At 49.3% G+C, this 25511-nt stretch overlaps 1 protein-coding gene across 1 annotated transcript in view; it reads left to right on the top strand.

Moving 5' to 3' along the window:
* Positions 1 to 21: 21 nt before the first annotated feature.
* The window catches only part of SLC7A5 (solute carrier family 7 member 5), a 37725-nt gene continuing 12235 nt past the window's right edge, over positions 22 to 25511 (top strand). The window contains 4 exon segments of the mRNA XM_052685665.1: positions 22 to 2566; positions 2569 to 2676; positions 2679 to 3446; positions 15033 to 15158. Coding sequence (XP_052541625.1) covers positions 2479 to 2566; positions 2569 to 2676; positions 2679 to 3446; positions 15033 to 15158 — 1090 coding nt within the window. The 5' untranslated portion in view covers positions 22 to 2478.

A 25511-nucleotide genomic window follows, 5' to 3' on the forward strand; every position in this document is an offset into this window, starting at 1 on the left:
TATGATCAGATGTCAGCCTTTGATGCTTCAGTCTGTGAAAGGCTCTGCTGGACTGTATTGTAATTGGAATGAAAGCACAATGAACTCTGTGTTGCAGCCGTGCTGATGGATGTCCAGTTATCTGCTCCATTGGGATAGATGCAGCATGCTGCCTGCAAGGAGATTCCTGCAAGGAGGTTTGAAGTTCCGAGCTGCCTTGTTTCATATTTAGTGTTAAACTCAACCTAAAAACTGTCAGCTAAGTTCCTTTCTCTGTTTTCACTGTAATTAGTGTTGATAAAACTGAATAACTTGATGTGTGGTGCAGCTCTCGAGGAGTTTCACGTGTAGTGATTTTGCAGTGCTTCTACTTCAGGGTGGTATGAATCTTATTGAACAATCAGGAAAAAAAAAGCTTTAATTTATTAAAATAAATTGCTTTTATCAATAACAATTGGCTAATAAATAAATACAAATTAATCTAGTTGACCTGTAGTAGCCAGGCTGAGGGCCTGGGTATCACATAGATAGGTTGTGCTAAGCTGAGGTTATTCCCACTTCTTTTGGTGGGACAGTAGGAGACCATTTCTGCTGAAGGGATTTGAGCCCTATGAGTGGTTGCAGACCATACTGACCGTTCTATGGGGGCTGTCCAGAAAGGTAAGCCATTTCAGTGGGAAGAAAGGTTGAGAATAACACCAGCTCCAGCTCTACTGTTGCAGTTTGAGGGTTCCAGAAGCTACCACCCATTCCACTTTGCCCAGCAAAGAAGCTTAGGAGGTCTTACTGTGTTTGTGTGTGTAGATAGATAGTATATATGTAGTACAGCTGAGCTGTTTGCTGAAGAAATTTATTTTTTGGTTTATTTGGTTCCAGTGGGCTCTTTTACTTTGATCAAGGCAGCTGCGAGATGTGCATTAATTCCAACAAATGGCCAATTTACTTCTGATATTGGTAATTAATGTCTTGTTTGCTCTTGCTTTTCGATGGGACAAAATCAAAGTGTCTGAATGTTAACGTGTGGAGAAGTGGCTGTGTAATCAAATTGCCTTCAGAGGTGCTGCAGAACAACTTGGGGGCCTGAAAAGTTGGTGGTCAGAGCTGATAATCACACGATAATCCCACTTGTGAAGTGCTTGGTGGACAGAAGGCACCCCATGAACACACCTGAACTCTGCAAACTGCAGAGCAGGTATTTTCCCAGCCCAAATGGACAAACAGCTGCAAGATAACTCAGGTTAGTGGGCAATACAGCCGTCTGTGGGTGACTTCAGGTGGGGCAGTGGTGCTCAGCTGCTTCTTGAGCCCAGGGTTTCCAAATGGCAACGGTGTCGAAACTGAGCTTGAGATCTGCAAATTCTTAGTGGTCGTTCTGCTTAGAAGTTGCTTTTTGGACGAGCTGGGTGCGGGGAGGGAAGGGTGATCGCATGCCCTTGAAAACTAGTGGGAATTGTTGCTTTCTTAGGATGCTGAACTGAGCAAGGCAGTTTGAGGTCTGCGTGTTGCTGTGGCTCACAACCACTAGGTGTCACGTTCTGACAAGCTCTCCCAAAGCTGCTGGACGGAGCCCTGCGTTCCTCCGCTGCCTCAAGGGAGTTCCAATGTCACTGTCCAGTGTGAGCGACCTGAAAATGTCACTGAAATGTTACAGCTTGCCTCCAAAACGCTGACCTGGCTTTTCCTGAAGGTATCTTCCAGAAACGCCCTGACCCACCCCGATGCCTGAAGCTGGTTTGACCTGCCTGGAGGAGCATGGTTTGGGGAGGAAGGACACTGAGCCTTGGTTTTGGAGCCTGGATGTGACTTCATGTGTGCTGCCTGCTACCCTGCTTCTGGGACACTGCTCCTCCGAGGTACCACTTCCCACTCACAGTGAGGATGCTCACTGCCAAGTGTGGGCTCCTGGGTGCTAAACTCATCTCCTATCCTGCAAAGACAGGAATTTGTTACAGGATTGGCTCCTCTGGCTCTGTTGTGAAGTTGCCAAGAAAGTCTCCTTGGATGCAGATCCTATGCCTTTGCTGAGGCAGTGTGATGGAAACTGCTTGTTCTGCTTGCCTGCTTGCTAGGTTGGCAGGAACTGTTGTGAATTTATCTTTTCAGTGTAAGAAGTGAGGGCAGACTTCAGCAGTGCCTCTGCAGAAATGCAGGCAGCTGGAATGTGGCCTGTGTTTGAGTCAAACATGGTATGTAGAAAAGCACAGTGAGCACAGTTACAGAATGGCCAGGGTTGGAAGGGACCTCAGGGATCACGAATCTCCAACCCCCTGCCACATGCAGGGCCACCAACCTCCACATGTAATGCTAGACCAGGCTGCCTAGGGCCCCGTCCACCCTGGCCATGAACACCTCCAGGAACACGGCATCCACAGCCTCTCTGGGCAGCTGTTCCAGCACCTCACCACTCTGTAAAGAACGGCCGGCACCCTGAGATCAGATGAGGCTGCGGGATTTGGGTGATGTGAGCTTTGCAGAATTGGTTCCCCCTCCTCCTCCGCCATGTTCTGCTGTGTAAGAACCCAGCCTGAGTCGGGTAACACGACTCCCCGCCTGACCGGCGGCCCTGCGGTCTTCCAAGAGCAGGCCGTTATCGGGGACACCGCTTCGCCGGCTCGCTTTTCCCCATCGCCCACCTTAGGGGGGAGAGCGCGGAGCTGGGCGCTTTCCCGAGGCGGCACCGTGCGGGGCCGCAACCGGTTCTCCTTCCTCCTCGTCCTCCCCCCGCCAGGAGCCCGGCCCCTCCCCGGGCATCTCCCCGCCTCACCGGGAGGCGCTCCCCGCACGCCGCCCACCGCCGACGGAACAAAAGGGGCGGCTGCATGGTGGCAGCCGAGCGCCCGGCTGCGCCCGCTCCGCTCCGCGCCCCGCCACGATGTCGGGCAGCGGCGGCGGCAGCAGCGCGGTGAAAAAGAGGAGCCCGGCGGGCTCGGCCTCCTCCATGGCGCAGGAGGAGGAGAAGCAGGCGATGGAGAAGATGCTGGAGGCGGCTGGAGGCGCTCAGGAGAACGGCTGCGCCCGCACGCCTTCTCCCACCGCCGCTCCCGCCGACGGTGAGGGGGTGGCCTTGCAGCGCTCCATCACGCTGATCAACGGCGTGGCCATCATCGTGGGGACCATCATCGGCTCCGGCATCTTCGTCACCCCCACCGGGGTGCTGCGGGAGGCCGGCTCGCCGGGGCTGTCCTTGGTGGTGTGGGCCGTCTGCGGGGCCTTCTCCATCGTGGGCGCTCTGTGCTACGCCGAGCTGGGCACCACTATCACCAAGTCCGGCGGGGACTATGCCTACATGCTGGAGGTGTACGGCTCCCTGCCCGCCTTCCTCAAGCTCTGGATAGAGCTGCTCATCATCCGACCCTCCTCGCAGTACATCGTAGCTCTGGTCTTCGCCACCTACCTGCTGAAGCCCATCTTCCCCACCTGCCCGGTGCCTGACGAGGCTGCTAAGCTGGTAGCCTGCCTCTGTGTCCGTAAGTAGCCCCGCGACCCCCGCATTCTCCCCTGTTCCTGCGGGCTCCCGCTACCCCACGTGGCTCCTGCCTACCATCTTCTGCCTTCCCCAACCCGCCCATGCCGGGGGCTGCTCCCTTTTCTCCTTTGCAGTGCAGTGCGGGTTGATTTTTAATTGATTTTTTTGGGACAATATGAGTAGAAGACCCCATCCCCGATAATCCAAGCGAAAAAATAAGTCCCTATCTGGCATTCAGGGCTGGGGAACCATTCGGATTGTCAGAACCGCAGCAGAGCAGCGTGCTGTAAATGCAACGTGTTTGTGCACTGCAGTGGGGTTTCTATGGCCCCACGGCAGGGCTGGGGACTGCCGTTCATGGGGCTCTGCTGGGCAGCCCTCTGTCTGTCACGGCTGATGTCCATCACGGGCAGCACCAGCAGCCGGTGCTGAATGCGGTGCTGCACTGCCCGGCTGTTTTCAGCACTGCTTTTAAGTCGTTTCTCTGCTCTGCTTTCGTGCTTGAGAAGTAGGCTTTGGGTTTGTAGTTTTTGGGTATTGGGGTGTTTGGTTGTTGTTGTTTTGGCTAGCAGATGTTATTTCTCATGATAGTTGCCTCTCCAAGGAGTTCAGCGTGCCATGATGCGTTTTGGACCATCAGTGTCTCTGCTATAGCAGATGCTGCTGTAGTCCTCTGTTTTTTGAGCTCTGGTGCTGTCAGTGCAGCCTCATTTTTCTTTCCTCTGTGACTGCAAAGTCACCCCATCCAGATTCCCTGTTTCATAAATACAGGAGAGTTTTCTGCCTTTCGTAGACCATCAGCATCCTGTTCTATTGATCGCTCCTGTGCCATTGTGAAGACGTGCATTCCCATAAGATACTGCCTGTTGGTGAGGGCTTTATAAAGCATTTATTTGGTGCCTGGAGTTCATGCTTTGTAGCTTTGGGGCTGTGGGGAAGGCTCTGCCACGCGAGGGGAGACTGTGTTAGATTCTTTCACCTCTGGAGATTGCAGGCATTCACAAGTTGCAATCATTGTGGGGTGATAGGTTATCTGTAAATGTCTTCATACACAAACTGACCAAGTCTTTGATGCATATTTGACATTCCTTGCTAGCAGATAAAATAAGAAACAGCCAGGGCAGCAGACTGTGCATTTCTGGGGGCAAGACTGAAACTTACTGACTGGATCATTTTTTCATCACGTCAAGGCAACTGGGCAGATGTTTGGGCTTTTCTTCCAAGCCATTAACAAAATGGAGTGTGTCTATTAACAAAAATATAGCCTCCCATCTCATAAAGATGCAGCAAGCTTAGAAAGCAGCTCTGCTGGTTGGTTCCTTGCACGTTGGGATAAAATCTGCTTTTACATCTTTCTTGATCATGTGCAACATTTTCTTCACTGACACAGAAAAAGGTGTGCATGCACTTGGGGTTCACCTGGTTTATTTGCTGAGAAGCCAACAGCGTTAGGGAGCTGATTGCATTGAGTTTCTTACTGTTTCATGTCCAAGTTGTGCAGTGCAAGGCTATGCTGAGTTGATAAAATCTTTGTGTCTTTACCAATACCCGACTTTTCATCTGCAGGAGCTTTGCTGGAAGACTTGGGCTCAGGTGTTTCTGTTCCTGTTTTGCTGATCAGAAAATAGATACGGGGGGAAATTGCCCACGGCAAGATGTCTTCATCCATGGGATGGATTGCGTCATGAATCTTGAGGCCAGGTCTCCCTCTTGCTTTTGCTTCTCTGATAAGTACTATCAGTGTCTGCAATATCCTTATACTAGCAATTAGTTTTCCTGCAGCAGAGTTTGTTCTTGAACCTTTACACTGAAAGAACAAGGGTAGAGTTGCTAGTCCTATAAATGTGCATCCTTTTCATGCATTTCTTCTTTAAACCTTTCTCCTCACAACCCCTGGTTAGCATTCTGTTTGGGTTAAATCTCTGTCTCCGTTGCTTTGCAAGGTTAGTTCATCGTGCATCACCTTCAGCAAGTCAGATCTCTGTAACTTTGTTTTCTGGAGCTAGCTTTCCTACTGCCTGGTGCCAAAACCACATCATGAGATGGGAACAACAAACGAAGTAAATCTGGTCCGAGGGCTGAGTTACACAAAGCTTCGATGCACTTTCAAGGCACTTTGTTGTGGGGTTGTTCCAAACACCCACAGCCAGAGACTCTGTTTGTTTTTCCAGGAGCTCTGGGATAGGAGAGGTGACTCATTTGGGCATATGCTCTACAGTGTGTGTTAGTGATAGAATGGTTTGGGATATCTCAAAGGGGAAAAGAGTGAGTTGGGAAGGAACAAGGGAATTTGGGCCCTGCACAGTTGACTTGCTATGCAGCCAACACTCAACCTCCAGAAGAGCACCAGCTGTATTCTTTGCAAAGCTTGTGTCTCGACATAAAATGCAATTGAGTGTATGGTTTCTGTAAGAGGAGAATTACAAAGTAAGCTGTTTTGACTGTACTTATTACTGGTGTTGAAGAGTTGAATGAGTTACAGTGGCAAATCCCCATCAACACCTGAAAAACAAATTGAATTCCTGGGCATTAAGGTGATGTGAATAAATCATGGTCTTGAAAGAAAGAAGAAAACAGTTGGGATAGGGAGCTTGGTTCCTCGTGAAGCACTGAAGAAAACAAAGTGGGTGGTAAGCAGATTTTAACTTCAAACGGATACTTTCTGCAATCAGGGTTGTAATCTGCAGTTGGTATGCAGGAGTTACTGCACAAGATGTTACAAATGCTCGTTAAGGTTGCCAAACAAGTGCAAGAATCCATTGGAAGAAAGTCTTCCTGTAGAAAGATGGGTCAAGCTGTCCATCGTTAATTTGGGTTATTTTACATTCGTTGCACAACGGCTCGTGCTCTGTGGCTGTAAGAATCTGTGGATGGTGGGTTTCAGCCAGTAGGTTACTTGAGCAGCTTGTGGCCATATCGACTGCATGTCATTTAGTGTGTGAGATGGGGTGTCTGATGCTCCTAGGGCTGAGAAGTCATGAATGTTACCCCTTTTACAGAGGGTGGTAAGTCCTGACTTCTCATAGTTCATGGCATCTGTGTTATAGTATCACTATCCTGATACTATTATATATGTAAAATATATATATAATGTATGTAGGTAATATATGTACTATTCTGACCAGCTAAGGAGCCTGCTTCATGTACTATCAGGTGTGCATGTGTTTAAATGAGGATCCATCATATTAATTTCCTCTGGTAATAGTCTGGATAATGGTGTGAAACAGCATCCATCTGAATGCACATCTCTGCTATCTTCGTGGGTCAGATTTGCCTTTACAATTAGCTGCTGCTTGTTAAATTTCACAGATTGGAGCTGATGATTCTTAAGAAAAAAAATGAAAATTTACAGGGCACAGCCTGGGATGCAGTCCAAAGATAACATGCATATTTTGTATTTCCAGCTGTTAATTTAAAGGTTTCCTACATCTGATAGGACTTCCAAGTGTCGTGCATTAAATTTCTTGTAGAGGAGGGAGATGGGATGATGGTACTTCCAGGCATGAACTGGTTTCTGACTGGTGTTTCACATGTCCTAAGCTGTTCTTCTTGCATACATCCTCACACCCCGCCTGCCCTCCCACCCAAGTGCTGCATAACAGGTTATTCTATAATTCCCTTACTTTTTGGCAGTGTCATCTGCTCCCTGAAAGCTTGAGGAAGCAGCCAGTTGCATCTAATTTTACCCTTCGGTATCAAATGGCTGATTTGACTGTTAGCTTCTGAAACCTTCCATTGCTTGTCAATTATATATGCTAATCTGGCGCTAAGAGCCCAATATTGCTGCAGCAGTATCTGCTCCTGCCAAGGCTACGATGTTTTAATCTTCTTTCCAAGTTCTTTAGACCTCTTTTGCTGCTTCTAAAGCATTATTTTGGACAGTGCCGCGAGCGTGGGATTCCAGGAACATCATCACACATTCATCTCTTCTGTTATGAACGACCTAAGAAGAATTAGGAGCAGTCCGTGCAGAGCTGAGTCGTGCCCATAGCACGTGCTGTGTGGAAGTGGCTGCCACTGCCCTGAGTGTGCTGTGAGTTACAGGAGGGGAATGGCATCAAATCCAGCGGTTGACGGGAGTGCATCAGTGTGTGCCTTGAATGCCTTCCAAATTACAGTCCATATTCAGTGGCTGCACGTGTTGCAGGCAGGATGTCTTTTATCTGGTGCTGATATCTTAGTTCAAGTCTGTTTGGCCAGTTGTTTAGAGTGAAGCTGTGGGCAGATTTGGAGCTCTTCAGGCAAGCAAAGCAAGCACAAAGTGCATCTTGCACTTGTCTGCTCAAGGTAGGTTCACTCTGCAGCATGGAATTAACCTGCTGTGCTGAGCAGGTTGTGAAGCTTTGAAGGCTTCTTTTTTTCCTCTTCCAGAAAGGTGGATTAGGTAACTAAGCTGCGTCTGTAAATACGGACCTGTTTGATCAGGTTGGAAGGAAGGGGTCTTTGCAGAATCCCTGCTGTATGGCTAATGCTGCAAGGCAGAGATTGCTTTCTTAAATCTGCATTTAATTAGAGAGAGTAGCATTAATGAAAACAGCTTCTGACACTGGTAGGGCTCTCCTGAAATGGATGAGGGTTGGAGCACTCTTGTAACACAGCAAGCAGCTCCTGCATTTCTTGGCATCCCCCTCTTGGCTCTTACAGCAAACGTCCCATTAAATTTTATTGTATTTGAATGATTTACATTACCACTGAGATCCTTCCGACTCTTGCTCTCCTAACATGAACAAATTGGGAAGGCTTTTGCAGAGAAACTCCCTGTGATCAGTCTAATTCGAAACAACGTGGCAGAGTGGTTCAGGCATCCCTGCAGCCTCACAGTGTGGTGTCAGAGGTGGCCAAGGGAAGGTGCTTCTGTGTGAGCACAGCGTAACCATGGGCCAGGTAAGGATCCACATTTAGCAGGTCTGGCAGCTCTTGGCAGGGATGATGGTTGGATCTGTTGGACTCCGTGTGCGCATAAAATATTGGTCAGGTGGTGTTTGCTGATAGAAGATATGTTGTGTGAAATGATGGGGGTGATGTCCAGCTTGAGTATCTGTATCTGCGAACCTGAAATTAATTGTGCAGCCCTCCCTGCCCTGTGCTGTGCTGTGTTGGCACAGCTCTTGGAAGGCAGTACAGCAAGTAAGTGCTTGTTAATTTTTATCTTATAGCGTTCTGCAAATTTGCAGGTGTAGCTGCTTCTGGGAGCTGTGATACGTGGTGAAATGCTCACTTCTGTGGGTGCCTGTTCTAAGCCTGATACAGCACCAGGGCTTCCTGGAACAGAGAGCCAGCAGGGAACTGTGACAGCAGCTTTGCAGTCCCTCTTTTAATTCTTCTGTGCAGCAGGAATTGAAGTGAAAGCATTTTTTTTTTAATCCAGGATGGTGATTCTTCTGTTCCTTCCCACCCTGTTTGGAGATGGCACCATCACGCACATCTTGTTGCTAACCCTTTTCTTCCTCCCTCTGCTGTATAGATACCTCTTTCCTTTTTTTCCTTCGTTCTATATCCAACCTGTGTTCTGATTACAGCCCCCCTGCCCCATTGTGTGTTTTGGTTGAAGCTGGCAGGAGAGGCCATTTTTTGGAGATGCACAGGGTTTGTGATTGCATCAAGGCTTTGGGAGGGATCCCACTTCTCATCTCCAGTGGGAGCAGCAGCCTTTGCCCTCTCCTCTCACCTGTTACTTGCTAATGTGCTCACACCTCATTCCTCGGGGAAGAAAAACGTAAAGGAAGCTGGAAACTCCTGCAAAGATACATGCAGTATTGCAAGACAGTTTTAATATAGACACATTTTCTCTGGTGCCATCTGCTCCTTAGAATCATAGAATCCTTATGGTTGGAAGGGACCCCTAAAGGCCATCCAGTCCAACCCTTTCCCTACTATGGACTGATTACAGTGGCTGTTAGGTTTCTCCAAGGGCTTGTCCTTGAAGAAATATCAGCAGAGGTTTTCTTTCTGTCTCTTCTGTTTGCTGCTATGCAGGGCACAGGGCTTCATTCAGTATCTATCAGGTTGAAGTTTCCCTTATCGTTTTCTGTCTATGCCCTTGTATGTACGGCTTGTGCTGCTAGAAATAGATACCTGAGGCTGCTCGCTCACTCTGGAGGGAAAGGAGCAGCTTTTGCTGTAGGATGGTGCAAGGAAGGAGCTGGGATCTGTGCTCTAAGTAAGTGCAAGGAGAAAACCAACATCACCCTGTGGCAGATGGTAAATGGGAGCATGACGGTACGGCTGTAAGGACTCAGGGAAATGCATGAGACATAAAGAGGAGTGACTGTGATTCATCCTCTGTGTGGTACAGTCTCTGTTTTCCTGGTGAGGAAGCTGAGGTGGAGCATACCCCATCAATTCTTCCTCTTTCACAATGAATTCCCTGCTGTGCTATGCATTTTCATTCTGCTCTTGCAGAATCACAAATAAGAAGCCATGGGTAACTTGCAGTAAGTTGAGTTTATGTGTTAAAGCAGGCTGCTTCTGCGCATTCATGCTCAGTATGGAGGTGTATATGGACTTCCATAGGAGGCACTGCAGAGCAAGACCAGGGAAACTGATAGGAAGTGAAACAAAGGACAATGGGGACATTGTGCAGCGCTCCTGATGTAGAACATCACGCACAGAGCGTGGGCAGCACTGCCAGTGCCTCGAGAACTCCAGCATCCATTTCAGCACTGTTTCACCTGAAAACCTGCTAAGGATCTTTGATAAGTACTGAGCAAACTCTGTTTTGCTGTTAGAGGGTGACAAAGGCTGCTGGAATCAGATCCTTTGATGCCCCATGGACACAGAGCTCCACGTTGGCTGCTTGTCCATTTGCATTTGTTCAAATGGAGCCGCCCCGAGCGCCGTCTTTTTTCCATTTCCTATCCCTGGCCACCTTCCATTACCCATGAAAGCTGCAGCCCTGCCCTTTTCACAAGGATGACTGCCAAGACTGTTGCATCATAACTGCCAAGCCCTGCTTTACCTGTGTTAGCGCTCCATTCATACACTGTTTGCTTTGGGTAGAAGCACATGCCCACAGGGGAGATTTCCTCCCTCCTGTATTTAGTTTTTTGGACACTGATGATGTTACTGCAGTGTGTTCATCGCGGGCTTGTCTCTATCCCTTTCTGTATCTGCTTTGTAGGGGTTTATTCCCACTGTTATCCTGCGTTTGGGACTTGAGACCAGGAAAGCTTAAAGGAAGGAAGTTTAAAGGAAGTTCAAAGAAATATCCCCATAAAATATGAAAGGGAGTGGGTGTTGTCCTGGGTTCTATGTTGTGTTTGTCAGTTTATCCTTGGTTCCTACCAGTGTAAGGGGAAATCACCCAATTGTGCCAGCGAATGCCAGCTGAACAGTGTGAGTGACGTGCCTGGGGTAAGCTGACACTACCAGGGCAGAGCAGATAATTGAAGCTGGACCCAGTGTTACCTTTGGGAAGCCTCATTTCTCTTGGAAAGCCCCTGGCTGTCAGCTGGTGTTACCTTCACCTGCTGGCCTGGTTGGAGACCCTGGAGGGAAGGAAGCTCACCCAAATAGCTGGGCTGTGTCGTAGGAGAGGTCCCTAGTGGAGATGAAGGTGCGTAGTACTTTGTAAGAATACTCTGTGAAATGGCAGCAAGCATCTCTTCCAGTTCCACCAGGGAATAAGATAAAAAACAGTACCCTCTTACACTTGAGATCTCCACAGCATTCTGGCTCCCATTATCCCAATTATGCAAAGCCCTTTTGAGTGGGGCTGCTGGGTCAGGCAGATCGTGGCACTTCAGATGGTGCTAGGATGCATATCCATAGAATAATTCCTCGAATCCCTCCTAAGGGCTGCCCCATGGGGCATGCTGAGCACAGGGCTGCCCCGTTGCAGAGCTGCTTCCTCGCAGCACCCAGCAGCTGCACCTTCAGGAAGATGCAGTGTGGTTGAATGTTTCCCAGGGCTGTTGTGCTGGTGGACCTCAAAGCTGTGAGAGCAGAGCTTCATATGAAGCACTTTGAGGTGCATGGAGGGATGCCAGCAGTCCCTCAGCTCCACGGGGGGCACCTCAGAACAGAGGAATAAAACCTGGAACTTGGGACAGCTGAGCTCTGCTCTCCTGAGAAATTGAGCAACTGCTGGGATTTGTCTTTTGCTGAGAAAGCACTCAGTCTGTTGTTGTGTGCCAGGGTCTGTGTGGTTCTGGTGGGACACTCTGTTGTGTCGGTTTGTTTTTGTAACCCATCTCACATTGGAAAGCATTTAAGCGTAGTAACTTCACTGCACTCATTTGGGAAAGACAAATATTATTGCATGGTGAGGAAAGCAAAGCAGAGAGACTGTGACTAGAAGGGCTCTGAACCACGACTTCTGTGGGAGAAGATCTCAGCCGTGTTCTGTCTCTTGCCCGAAATGTTCTCTTGTTTTTACAAAGCCACCGCTATGTTCTTAAGGGCGAAATGCAAAAGCTTGTGTTGCTTTTGGGTTTTGAGCTGCGTGGAAGCTTTTGCCTTTTATGTACAGCCTACAGCCCGACCAGCAGGCTTTGTACACAACCAGAAGGTGAAAAACGATCCCAGGCCGGCAGCCTGCTGGTTCAGCCTCCACGCTATTGTCAAAGAAACAGAATGCCTAAATGGGGAAGAGAATGTCCATGTTGCACCTCCAAGGGCTGTCTTCACTAACGGGAAAATGTGCTTTTAGATGTGTTAGCTCATGCTTTAAATATCCCTCTGTAAACAAGGGGAGGTTTATTTTTAGCTTAATCGCCGGTCAAAGTGAGTCCTGGATCCGCAGTTCTCTGCTCATCCTCCCTGCTAGGATTCACCAGGGGTGCTTCCAGCAGATGAATTATATCTGCTTGGCGTTGTCTGTTTTCCTTCCCATACAGTAAGTTGACCTTGCTGTCTATTTTAGTCCTTTTTCCTCCCCGTTTATCTGCACAGCGTTCCTCTCAGCAGATGTTGGAGGCAGATGTGCCCCAGCCTCCACTGCTCGGTGTTGCTGGACCTGGGGACGTGGTGTCTTTGCAATGTGCCCTATCTCCTGAGCAACACGTGGTGAAGGCGTTGTGTGATAACGGGTTATATTTGGGGGAACGTGCCTGGTGTGTGTGCTGCTTTCCTCATTGCTTGCTTTCTGCCATGTGTAGTGCAGCCAGAATGCACTGTTCTGTCACCTGCAGCCTTGCTGCGCTGGGTCAGTTCCAAGGCACCACCTTCCAAGCAGCTGTGCTCCTCTAAGTGCCAAATATGTGATTTCAAAAAAGAGTGTATCTAAAAATCTTCATTCTTTTAGTTTGTGTTGGCTCCTTTGCTTTTCTTTGTGAAGATTTCCAGCTCTCTCCTTTTCCACCTTTATGCTCTCTTGTGTTCAGATGACTCGAGATCCATAAAGCTTTGCAAGGAGCAAAGTAAAAGCCGACAATCCTGAAAGCAGCTACAGTGTTCTGGGACATGGCAGGGTGCTGCTCTGGGGCTGGTTGCATCCTTCCCTGCCCAAGGTTCCTCTACCAGCTTTTCCTGCAGCCCTTAGCTGAGCAGTTTGCAGCTCCTAAATCCTCTTCTGCTGATGCCTGTCACCTTGGTGCTAGGCTGTAGCAGGCTGTTAGGCCCTTGTGAATGAATGATGCAACTTGCTTTCCTTCTTGCCTATGTGTGCTCTGAGTCACCAGGAAGTCCTGTCTCTCTGTGACATTCATTGGAGCTGTGAGCCTCATCGTTGCTGTCAAATCCAGAAACTGGAGTCCCTGGGGACTGGGCTCTGCAGCCATCTGAGCACACTCATCAGTTCCAGCATGGCCATTCCCAGCCCTGCTGTGGGCTCCCTGTGCTTCTCTGAGCTCTTCCCAATGTGGTCACTCAGGGTAAGGGTGGAGGCTGACTGCAAGCCAATATGACCCTTTAAAATGTCAGTGCTTGTTCCTCCTCCCATCGTTTCATTTCTCAGTATGCAATTCAGCGTGCAAATTCCCCTCGTGCCCTTTCTGGAAGCAGGACGTGAGCTGATGAGCAAGAAAATAATCCTCTGTGCCATGAGCCAGAGAGCCAAGGCACTGCTGCTCCATCCTACTGCCTCACGTTGGGCTGGTGCCCACATCAGTTTGAGCATGGCTGTAATTTAGGGGTCATCTTGCTTCAGAGTAGGGGTGTGGTGTGGTTTTCACTATGATGCTGTGTGTGTTGGGGATCTCAGGGCACGGTGCACTCTCACTGGGCAGTGATAGAGTCATCCAGCCACTGTGTTTCTCCCTTCTACCCCATCAGCCTTCCTCCCCTCTGTCTGTAGCACACATGCAGCTTAGCTTGCCTGGCAGTAGTCTGTCCCAGCAGTCCCCTGTACTGCAGGTAGAGCGCTGTGCTGATGGGCTGCCTCGCATCTCCTCTGATGAAGGCTGAAATACCTCCATCAAATGCTCTGGGCTTTAAAACATGAGCGTAGCCTGTGAGCAGGAGAAACAGCTCTTTGGCTCTCTGAAAAGGTGCTGTGAGGAGTGAGAAGAGCCTTGCCACAAGGGTAGAGGCCAGAGCGAAAGGGCAATGTGTGACAGGCACATGAAGGAGTGCAGTGGCCAGGCTGTATTTAAGCACGTCCCGTAATGGGGCAGCACTTCTGGACTCTCTCCATCCTGTACCAGCTTTAGAAAAGCTTGCCTGGCTCCCGGGGGGGTAAAAATACAAGCTGCAATCTGAGTGGGAAAGTCTCAGAGCCCTGGGGGGGAGAAGCCTGTGGCTAAAGAAGGCAAGATGACGTCTGTCCTGCTGGCTGTGGAGGCCTGCCATGGGCACTGTGCTGACACTGTGCAGGGAGTGAGGGGTGACATCCAGCACGTGGGGCAGCAGCATTCCCTGCGTGACATTTGCCTGTCTCTGTGACATGCTCTGGCAGTGGCTGTGACAGTCTGTGCGACTTTCCTGGCACTATGGGGGGGTGTGTGTTCAGTGCAGGAGGAGAGCTTCCTTGGGTTCATGGGGTTCTCTTCCCATTTGCCCTGCTGACCTGTGGGCTTTGTTTGTTTCACAGCTCGCTGAATGTGTCAGGTCTGCCTTCTTTTCTTTCATGTTTAGGCAGCACAAAGTGGCCCTGATGGCCTCTTAGGTGCTATTGTTAAACTTGGAACAATACATCAGTTCTGGAAGCTGCCCAGCCATCTCTGTGATGTTTCCGCACAACTACAACATCAATTGCCTGGGCAGGGATTGCAGAGGACTGCTTTGATGCCATTGGCCCCAGTCACCACTTTTATTTAGATGCCCTCAGAAATGTTCTTTCCGATGCAGAAGGACGATTCCTCGTCCCTAAAAGCTCGTGCTTCACTCACACTGCTGTAGAAACCCAGCACAGAATGGAGGAGGATGGAGAGCAGTGTGTGACAAGTTGCTATTTCAGGCCCTGGGTGACACAGTTCAAAACGTGACTTTTGGTACCCAAAATTCGGCCTACGGTTGAGGAAGATGGCAGTGCCCTGAGAACCCCAAAACCAACACACACAGCTGCAGCTGTGAGCTCGGTGGAGTGCATGTTTATAAGCTGCTCCTCGAATTTGTTTGGGCTGTAGCAAAAAGCAAATGCTGATCTGTCCTGATTTGTTCTCGGTGCTTTGCTGAATACTGACACATCTGTCCTGTCCGTTTCTTGCAGTGCTCCTCACGGCAGTGAACTGCTACAGTGTGAAAGCTGCTACCCGTGTTCAGGATGCCTTTGCTGCAGCCAAGCTGCTGGCGCTGGCTTTGATCATCATTCTTGGCTTCGTTCAGATTGCAAAGGGTGAGTACGTCTCCTTTTCCTTTTGAAGGTGGTGCGAAGTTGGAGCTTCAAAAAACCAAGTAGATAAAAATGGGAAGATAAGAAAAGAAGCCGAAGATTTGCTTGCTTTCTTTTTTTCTTTCTTGCTTATTTGCCTCATGCAAGTATAAAACCCCCTTATAAAACCCCCTCAGACCTGCAGGAACATTTGGTTTCAAACCCCTTTGATCAGCTAATGAGTACAGATGTGCTTTACTGGCTGCTTTTTTTAATTAGTTTGCTTTTATAAAAGCGACAGGCTGCCCGTTGAGGCTGTGGATGCCCCGTCCATCCCTGGAGGTGTTCAAGGCCAGGTTATATGAAGCCCTGGGCAGCCTGGTTTAGCATTAAATGTGGAGGTTGGTGACGCTGCCTGTGATGGGGGGGGTTGGAACTTTGTGATCCTTGAGGTCTCTTCCAACCTGGGCCATTCTGTGAAAAGCAAAAGGAGTTTTCTCAGTGGCCTGCACAGCCCTGCTTGGTCAAAGTGGACGTATAGAAATCCTCCCCTCTGTGCAAGGAGGATGTGCATGTTGGTATTTTAATTCCTGTTTCAACTATGGGAGCCAGTGCTGTCTTTGCAGAATTTCTTGCTTTATCAGAGGTTTTCTTTTCTTCCAGCTCAGTGCCTGCACTCAACAGGAACATTGTTGAAGGCTTATCACAAAACACACCTCCCTCCTCTTCGTATCTCCCTTGTTTTGCCGAACATTTTTCTCTCTTAGAAGTAAAAATGAGCCTTTGTTGGTTCTTTCATGTTTTACAAGTGAAAGTCTTCACGATTTTGTTTGTTTGTGGATAATAATCTTAATTTGCATGCTCAGAATCCCCTGCCCTCCCCCTGAGTCTTTGCTCCTTCTGTTGAGGCTGAGCCCTTCCCTGCCCCGGTTCTGTGGATGCAAATACATGTTGAGTCTGCAGGCTCCTATCTGTAAACAAGAAAAGATTTTGGTCTTGTGTATAACGTCCCATACCCACCTGTCCCACTGGCTCTTTACCTCCTGATAACTTGTCATCTCCAGTTCTTCTCCTCCTTTTCTGGCTGCCAGCGATGCTTCTGACCTATGAATGGAGTCTTTTGTGCAGCTCTCTCCTGCAGAGCTGTCCTCAATGCTGCTTTCTTGTGCCCTTAGCTGACCTGGCACAGTGCACAGCCAGACAGGATCAGGGGCAGGGCTGAGCACGTGGCTTGCACCTTCTGTGCTGTCTGAGAAAGGCTGCTCTCAGCTGAAGCTGTGCTATGTATGAAGCTATTTCCCTCTGCATGCATCTTTGGGGTGGAAGTAGTATGAAACCTATTACAGCTGCAAGTTTTTTGTAAGGTCTCAAGGTCCTCTGAGCTGTATACATGTTGCCATACAGCTCCTTTCGTGTGACATTTGTTTTCCCACTGCACCACATGGCTGCTTAAAGCAGGGAGAAAACACAAGGAGAAGCAGTAGTTAGACCATAACATCTGAAGGCAAAGACCTCTTTCTGCTGTGTGTGCACAACACTCAGGGTAAAGGAGACTGGATCAGAGTGGCAGCCTGGGGATGGAATGAGGCATTCCTTAGAGAGCCTGTATTTGTATGCAGGGACACACTGCTGCTTATCTGAGCTATTTTGCAGCATGCTGCCTGGGTTTCTGCCCGTAGTCTAACATGGATTTTATTAACTTCCTAATGGAAGTTGCAAGCTCTCTGGTAAATCATTGAGAATATACCCTTCCCTTTAGTTTCTGCAGCTTTCTCAGCTTTTCTTCAATGATCAGCAGGGTTGGAGCAGCTCTCCTATGAAGGAAGGCTGAGGGAGGTGGGTTTGTTCGGCTCAAAGAAGAAAGGGCTCTGCGGAGACTTCAGTGCAGCCTTCCAGTACTTGGAGAGCTTGCAAGCAGGAGGAAGACTGACTTTATGCACTGTCTGATAGTGAGGGGACAAGGAGGGGTGGCTTTAAACTAAAAGAGGGGAGATTTAGGTCAGGTTTTAAGAAGAAATGTTTTATTCAGAGGGTGCTGTGAGGCACTGGAACAGGTTGCCCATAAAGGTGGTGGGTGCCCCATCTTTGGAGGCATTCAAGGCTGGGTGGGGTGGGATCCTGGGCAGCCTCATTAAGAGGCTGGCACCCATGGGATGAACTTTAGATCTTTAGGGTCCCCTCCAACCTAAGCCATTCTGTGATGGGATTCTGTGAGATCACAGCAGGTGACTCAACGCTTCTGTATCAAGGATACATCGGCAGATTTTTCTTCTTCTTATCATCACTTGCAGCATGTTGAAAACGGGGAAGCACTGCACTGCTTTCTGTCTTCATTACGATGAGAAAAAATGAATGCCATCTGTGAGACAAGGGAAATTTTAGATCAGGCTTTAGGAAAACGCTTTCAGCTGTACTGCAGAGCCCAAGTAGATGTCCAGCGATTTACAAGGATAGATTAATAGACATCTCTCAGGCCTTGTTTAATAAGGCAGACCTGCTTCGAAGCAGGGAGTCAAGCTGGTGCCTTGAAGCCCTCGTGTCTGCTTGGAGAGGTTGTGCTGCACGCTGCTACTACAATGCAGAGCTGCTGGATCTTCTCCAGCAGAAATACTAGAGGGCTGGTCTTCGGAAGTGCTGACACTTTGAAATGGATAACTTGCCTCTAAGAGACCATTTAACCTCTCAGGTAGGTGGGTGATCCGAGCCCTGTAGCCAACATCCTGCTTTTATTGCTCTCTTATCCCAGCCTGAATGCTCCTTGCACAGAGGGCTCCCAGCACAGCCAGCTCAGTCCCACGCTGGTGGCTGCTGTTGGGTGAAGTGCACACTGAGCACAAATGGGTTCTGTGCTGTTGGGTCTGGTGCTGAGATTTCAGCCATGGAAGGGCCGTGTGTTCCCATGACACTCATGGTGGTGTTGGAGCCCTGCTGGTTACTTCACTGCTTACTTTCCCATTGCTGTTTTGTGTTTACGTATCCATAAACAGAAGAGGAGCAATCCCACGTTTTCTTGCTCAAATGTGGAAACTTCTGAGGCTTCACAGAAGTGTTGTCCTCCTCTGCACTGACCTCCCGCCTTCAGCTTTTGGGCTTTTCTTGTTATCCTTCCATTGAACATGCTCATTATTTCCCAAAGAGCAGCAACGTCTCAAGACAAATAAGTGTGTGGCAATATTACCACACGGAACACAGGCTTTCCTTGTGATCTTTCTGCAGACAGCTGTTTTATATCTTCTTTCATGCCAACTTCAAAAGGAGGGGAGAAATTGGTTTCCTACTTAACGCAGCCTTTCAACTTCTGGACAGTTGGCTCAGTATAATCCATCCCCTTGGGATGCACTTACTGCACCAACACACGAGTTACACTTTTAAAAGGCTTTGTGTGATAGAAGTTGTGCTGTTTTGTAAGTTCAATGTCCCAGACTTAGTGTGTAAAACCTTATATTTGCTCCCCCAGCTGTACCACCCTGCAGCCTGTCCTTCTTAGGCAGTGTAAACAACTTCCTGCATATGCAACATCAGCATTTTTTGCCCTTCCTCTTACTAAGAACTAAGCGTTGTTGTTCTTTTTTTTTTAACCAGCTCTCAGGTTGTCTTCTGTCCAGCCATCTCCATTGCTTTCTGACCGTGGTGTTTGTTGGGTGAGCAGGCAGTAGCACTGAGCTGGAAGGAGCAAAGCAAATCAGGGTGTGCATCCTTAGAGACTGGCACTCCTGCTGCTTACATGTGTGGAAATCCAGCAGCCTTCTCAGTGTCAGAAGTCTCGAATCACGTCTCAGAAAGGATTTTCAACCTTTTTTCATACTGAGGATTTGTCCCTTTCCCATCTCAATGCCTGCTTCTCATCTTAGATCTCTTGTCTGTGCTGTCTCAAGCGCCTGCTATGATGGCAGCAGTCAGCATTATGCTGCCTGGCTCCCTTTGCTGTGCTTGTTGGAAGCAGAGCTGTGCCTGCTGAAGCAGCACAGGGTGAGCTAAGGACAAAGTGGGCACGTCCTGCTCCAGACATTTCCCATGCAGAATTTTGACGAGGCTGGGAATCTTGTTTGTGTCAGCCAGCGCTGGCGCTCCCTACATCAGTATTGCCCTTTGCAGATAGGGATTTAAAGGTGGCAAATTTTAAACTCAATGCGAGAGGGCTTCTGAAAGTGCAAAAATTAAGACCCAGCCAGGTTATTTTGCTAGTTCTTTCTCTAAATTTCTTAAGCTTTCCTTCCCTCGGGTCTTTCTGGGGCCCTGGGCCACCTGGTCTACTGTTAGATATGGAGGTTGGCAGCCCTGCATGCAGCAGAGAGGTTGGAGCATCGTGATCTTTGAGGTCCCTCCCAACCCAAGCTCTATTCTATGATTCCTTTGAGATTTTCTCTTCCTCTGCCAGTAGTAATAGCAGCTGAGTACCTAAAGAAAGCCCCTTAAAGCCAAATCCACACCAAGAGCTGGGGCTGAACTCGGCAAACAGTGGAGGAGGGAGAGCAGCTCTGAGCACAGAGGACAGGGCTGCCCTAGGTTTCCTTCTGACCAGTTCTCATCACCTCTTGTGTGCAAAACCAAGAGCCAATCTGATGGATATCGAGGAGGTGTCTTACAAAGAGATGCTTTCTCATTTTCTGCCCCATCCCTTATGACCTGCCTTACTGATAGCTGAGTTTGGATGCAGTGATGCAGGCAGGGTGCCTGTGCTCTAGGACCCAACCTGCGCCATGGGAACCTTCTGGTGATGGAGCCTGTGGGTGTTTGAGATGAGCTTGGAGGACAAAGCCAAGCCAGATGGGTGTTCACTCAGTTGTATGGTGACTAACTCGCACTGTAGATCCACTTTGGTGATGAGACAAAGCCTATAGATAGTAAACATTCCTCCAGCTTTTAATTGTACCTGTGCAAGTTGGGGCTGAGGCTTTTATACAAAAGATTGCAAGAAGAGTGCCCTGCAGCTGCCCGTGCTGTTTCTTGTTACATTGGCAATCAGAAATTCACATTTCATTATTCAGACAAATGTTTTCCTAAGAGCAAGCTTTGAAGGAATGCCACTGTGCTTCCCTTACTCACCCTCTTGTTAACGGAGGGCACGGGGAGTGGAAGGCTGCACTGAAGGAGAGCACGAGAGAATGGGCTGGGAAGGCTGCCAGCATTCTGCACCTCTAAATCACATCAAGCACATGGCGGGGATTAATCAGGCATCTTAACGTTAGCTGGAGGGTTGTTACAACACAATTATGTTTTATGGGCCTCTCGCTCTCTGATCTTTGATTTCACCCTCAGCCAAATGGTGAACGCAGACGCTGAGGCTGGGTGGGCACGGCAGGTTGGTGCTATGCTGTGCTGTTCTGCTTTGGTCATGGAATCACAGAATGGCCTGGGTTGAAAAGGAGCACAGTGCTCATCCAGCTCCAACCCCCTGCTGTGTGCAGGTCACCAACCAGCAGCCCAGGCTGCCCAGAGCTACATCCAGCCTGGCCTTGAATGCCTGCAGGGCTGGGGCATCCATAGCCTCCTTGGGCAACCTGTTCCAGTGCCTCACCACCCTCTGTGTGAAGAACTTCCTCCTAATATCCAACCTAAACCTCCCCTGTATCACTTTAAAACCATTCCCCTTGTCCCATCACCATCCACCCTCACAAACATCCGTTCCCCCTCCTGTTTATTCTCTCCCTTCAAGCACTGGAAGGCCACCAATGAGGTCTCCCTGCAGCCTTCTCTTCTCCAAGCTAAACAAGCCCAGTTCCCTCACCCTTTCCTCATAGGAGAGCTGCTCCAGCCCTCTGACCTTCTTAGTGGTCTTGTTCCAAGCTGGTGGGAGCTGGGTGGATGGTGAGGCAGCTGACAGGAGAGGCTCTGTTGGCTTCTCAGTTGTCTGAGTGCAGCTATCCCAGCAATGCAGATGTATTTAACTAGAGAGCAGCTAACACTTTGGCATTTGCTGTTTGCTTCTCTGCATCTCTGTCTGGGTCTCTTTGGTTGCATCAGAAGCATTCATTCGTGCCTGATTTGTATTGATGCACTCAGCAGCTCTGTGTGTGCATTGTGTTTTACATTGATCCTCTCCCACAGTTAATGACTTTGTAATTAATGGCCTGGGTGTCTGATGCTAGGAGTCAGAGAGACAGGCAGGTAATTTGTCCACCCTAAGTGCTCTTGGCTGCCTTGCTTATGAAGTTGGTTGCCTGCAGCTAGCCCCTCTTTGCCCTCTATCTGGTCAGGTGGCACATTTTTCTGTTTCATTCCCAACCACAAGTTTCTATGGATGTGGACTGAACCCTTTGTGCATATAAACAAAATAAAGCCAAGCTTATGGGAAGTGGCTGGAAACCCCCTGGGTGGTTTGTTTGGGGTTAGCACCTTGCTTTTCATCTGCTCTGACAGGAGTGGACAAGGGGCATTTAGGAAACACCTTTCCTATTGTACCCAGGATCAAAGTGACCCCATTTGTCCAGGCTCTCTGCACTGCCTCTGCTTCCTGGCTCCTGGACAAGGCACAGCATGCTCTGTGCCCACACCTGGCTGCCCCTGATGCTGCTTTTGGATCTGCTTATTTGTTTTTCATCAGCAGATGATAAGCTGGCAGACACGGAGGTTGGGAAGATCAGGAGGTGTTTGCACAGGGGGAGGAGAGTGGGGACATTTTTGATGATATCAGCAGGATGGAGAGGAGGTGGAAAAGGTAACAGAGTCTCATCTGGCCCAGTGCTCAAATGAGCATTGGAGAGAGACTGTGCAGTGTGAGTTCTGGGGCTTCCAAAAGCTGCTCAGGAAGATTTCTGTCTGAAGCAAATGGATTTAGGCAAGTTCCCATGCAGATCAGGGTGCAATCGCAGAGTTTAGGAATACGTGTGGTGGGTTAGCTTATGAACACAGCTCCACAAACTCCTTTGCAGGTTCTGGATGCCCTGAATGCCTCAATGGACCTCATAGTGTGCTGTGTGGGTGCAGATCTGGCAGCGCAGACCCAAAGGAGAAATAACAGCTCTTTGTGAACAGCATTTACAAAGCTTCCCTGCTCTGGGAGAGGCATTTTTCGTAAGATAGAAGGGAGCAATTGAAATAAGGAGCGTCATAACTCGTCCACAGCCAGCAGTGAGAATCAGGAGTGTAACCCCTGAGCTGTGCCTTCTCCTTGGACGCTCTGCTAGTGCTAGATCTGCAATGGTGCCTTTCAGACTGTATGCAGACACCCATGAGCTGGGCCACGATGGGATGCAAGTTTGATAGCTGCACAGGCAGAGCAGCGGTGTGAAGGTCAGTGGCTGCCATAAGGGAAGCACGAGTGGGCACGTGCTGGGTGCAGCTGTGGGGATGCTCCTGGCCTTAGCATGCTCCTTGCTGCCTTATTTTTTGGCCTATCAGCTGCACTTGGCTCAGGAAATGTCTCAAGTGAATACATTTTTTTTTGTATATGCAGCACGTGCCTCTGTCTGTTCTCCCCACAAGGGAGACAGGGTGATACCCTCCCCCCCTTCCTTGCTGAGTTCTCTAGCTGTCTGTGTTCCTTCTCCTCGCCATTTAGGCAAGTTAAAAATAATTATGGTTAACTGCTTTCTGCAATAGAAGATTACTGCACTATTAAAACTGGAGCGGACACGACTGGGGTGCCAATGAACGTTCTCAGAGGAAGGGTCTGAACATGCAGCGCATGGACCGAAATAGGGCCCTCCTGCTGGAAGGCCCCAGGTGACCCATTGCTCACTGGCGCAATTACCAGAGTCTTGGCAGCTGGCAAGATCAGCAAATGGGGTTTCTGTCAGAGCTTGTTACCTTAATTTGGTTAATTGTAGAGCAGAGTGCGGTTGAGCAGCCAGTTCAAACCAGGTTTCAGAGCACCAGGGTGCCAGGCACGGGCAGGGCACTGCCTGCTCCCAGCAGCTGGCGGTGGGATGGAATGGATGCAGGAGCTGAGGGGATGAGGAGAGCACACCCCTGCCTGCAGCCTGGGATGGGTTTGCTCACAAAGCCCTTGCACAGCCGTTGCCATGCTTGGCAGTCTCAGCTGCAAATTTGTACCCGTTGATTTGATCCCAGGTCTGCCTAGAGGCTTGAGTTGTGCACGTTTGGGCTGGAAAGGGCAAGATGGAGTGTCTGTCTGGAGCAGAAGTTCATCCCTCTGTTTTGAACAGCAGGGTGGGAAAGTGTCTGTGATAGAGGAAGGAGGTGGTGAGCTGCACCACCCAGCCCAGTATCCCCAGTCTCCAGCCATGGCCCAAGAGCAGTCACCTGTGGGTGAACCTAAGAACATGGAGGCCCTTCCTGGCACCTTTTTCAGCCTCCAGATCTTCTGCAGCAAATGTAGATTGATGGATTTCTCTTCCAAGAGTGAGTCTAACAGCTGCTTGAACCTCTGACTAATTGGTGATGGGGTGGCTCTGTTAGCAAAGTCAGCTCTGGGTGGGTGCAGTCGGAGCTCACCTGCTGTCTTTTAAAGCTTAGCCCACCTAGAAAGACAGCTGGCATCCCTTTCTGGCAGTCTATGGTTGGGTGGTTTGTTTCACCCCAAGATGTGGTGCTGGCTGTGTCTGTGATCACGCTGCTATGAGGCACAAGTCATTTACTATCTCTGGCAGGGCAGGATGGAGCTTTGAAAGGACAGCTCTGAGCTGAGATGTCATCTTCAGAGTGGGCTTGTTCAGAAGCCCAGGAATAAACCTGCCATTCCCTGCTGCTTCGTGATGCTGCATTCAGCTGTGCTCTTCTCCCTTCTGGGCAGCTGTGCCAGCTCAGCCCTTCCCTGATGGCACCACACACAGCCTGGGGAGGCTGGGGAGACACAGAGTGAAACCTGCAGGTGTGACAGAAGAGCAAATGTGAGAACAGAAGGTCAGCAGGTCTTTGGGAGCAGACATCCCGAGGGCTGTTTGAAATGCCCACAGAGCTCTCCTACACCATCAGCATGTGATTCCAGCAACTAATTAAAATCCCTGTTAACGAAAACTGTAGCTTATTCCCATAACAAAAGACCTGGAAAGAACTAGGCTGGTAATTATTCAGGAGGTGCTGAAAATAAACTAAGGAGAGCTGAGGCTGTGGGATGGAAGGAGCAGAATGTGATGCCATGCACACCCACCTCAGCTCCATTGTTCAGAGCCAGGCCAGGGCATTAATGCTACATTAAGATGATGTGACTGAACTCATAAGCCAGGAATTAAGGTTAAACTTTGCAGCATTGCATCAGTCTGCGTTTCCACACAGCTCTCCTGTTTCAGTTCCTCGTTTCATTCAGGAACAGGCAGCTGGGCCCTGCTTTGTAGCCTCCGTCAGCTTGGTTAATTGTAATTATTGTTGGCTGATGCTAGAACAAGTCACAGCACTGCCTGATCTCTTTGCTTCCTTCTTTTCCTCTGCCCCCCTGCCCTGCTTTTGTACTTGTTTTTGTAATGCTGCTCCCAGCAGCAGATGTGTAGCAAAAGAGGGTGCTGAGCTCTGGGTGGGACTCAGCAGGAGGGAGAAATGGGCAATGGCTGGGATGGAAAGGATGGAGCAAGGGATGCAATGCTCCCTCATGTAGGACAGCTCTGTGTCACAGCTTCACATCACTGGCATGGGTTTGGAGCAGTCTCTAGCAACATGCCACAAAGGGAAGCACCCCCAGCAGACCAGAGCCTGGCCCTTTCTCTCTGCTGGGAACGTAGTGCTGTATGTTTAAAGGTCCCTGAAGGCATCCTTGTTTTATCTGCCCTCACAAATGGAGCTATTGGTGGCACTTCCAGTGTGAAACTTCCCAGTGTAAGGGGGGGAAGAAAATACTGCAAGAGTTAAAAAAAAAACACCTCGTGTTGTTTGTACCCTGTTTTTTCCCCACCTGCAGGGCTGGGCACCCCGTGCTGAGAGCAGAAGAGATAAGCTGCAGGCGCTGCTGACTGCCACGTGATGCAGTGGCTTGGGCGATTAGCAAAGATCTGTGCCCTAAGAGGAATCACATGGGCTGATGGGGGCTCCCTGTGTGCAGCCAGGGCTCTGTGGCTGCAGTCTGGATGCAGTTTATGGTGCTGAGCCCTGCTTGCTCCCCTTCCTTCCTCACTGAGGGCACCAAAGGGAGCGTGACTTCGCCAACGGGGCAAGCACGGAGCCTCCACATCAAAAGGCAGGGAACAAAACAGCTGCAGAGTGTTGTGAAGCAAAATAAATAAACCCTTGGCTGCACTGGGGGAGTTGTGACCAAGTATACAATCGAGTCCTCTATTAATGGCTTCTTGTTTCAAAAGCCAGCTCCATAACAGGAACTCTGGATCCTCGAGCCCTAAAGGAGCTAACTTCTGATATTCAAGCCCTAAAAAAGCTAACTTCCCACAATCAAAGCCATTGCCACAACCCTCTGCTTTATCAGGTGGAACTGGAGGAAATCCTGGGGTTTTTATCGAACGAAAGCAGCCTTCAGTTGAGAGAACAATG

Source organism: Tympanuchus pallidicinctus, unplaced genomic scaffold, assembly GCF_026119805.1.
Source record: "Tympanuchus pallidicinctus isolate F22 unplaced genomic scaffold, pur_lepc_1.0 scaffold22, whole genome shotgun sequence".
Taxonomy (NCBI): Eukaryota; Metazoa; Chordata; class Aves; order Galliformes; family Phasianidae; genus Tympanuchus; species Tympanuchus pallidicinctus.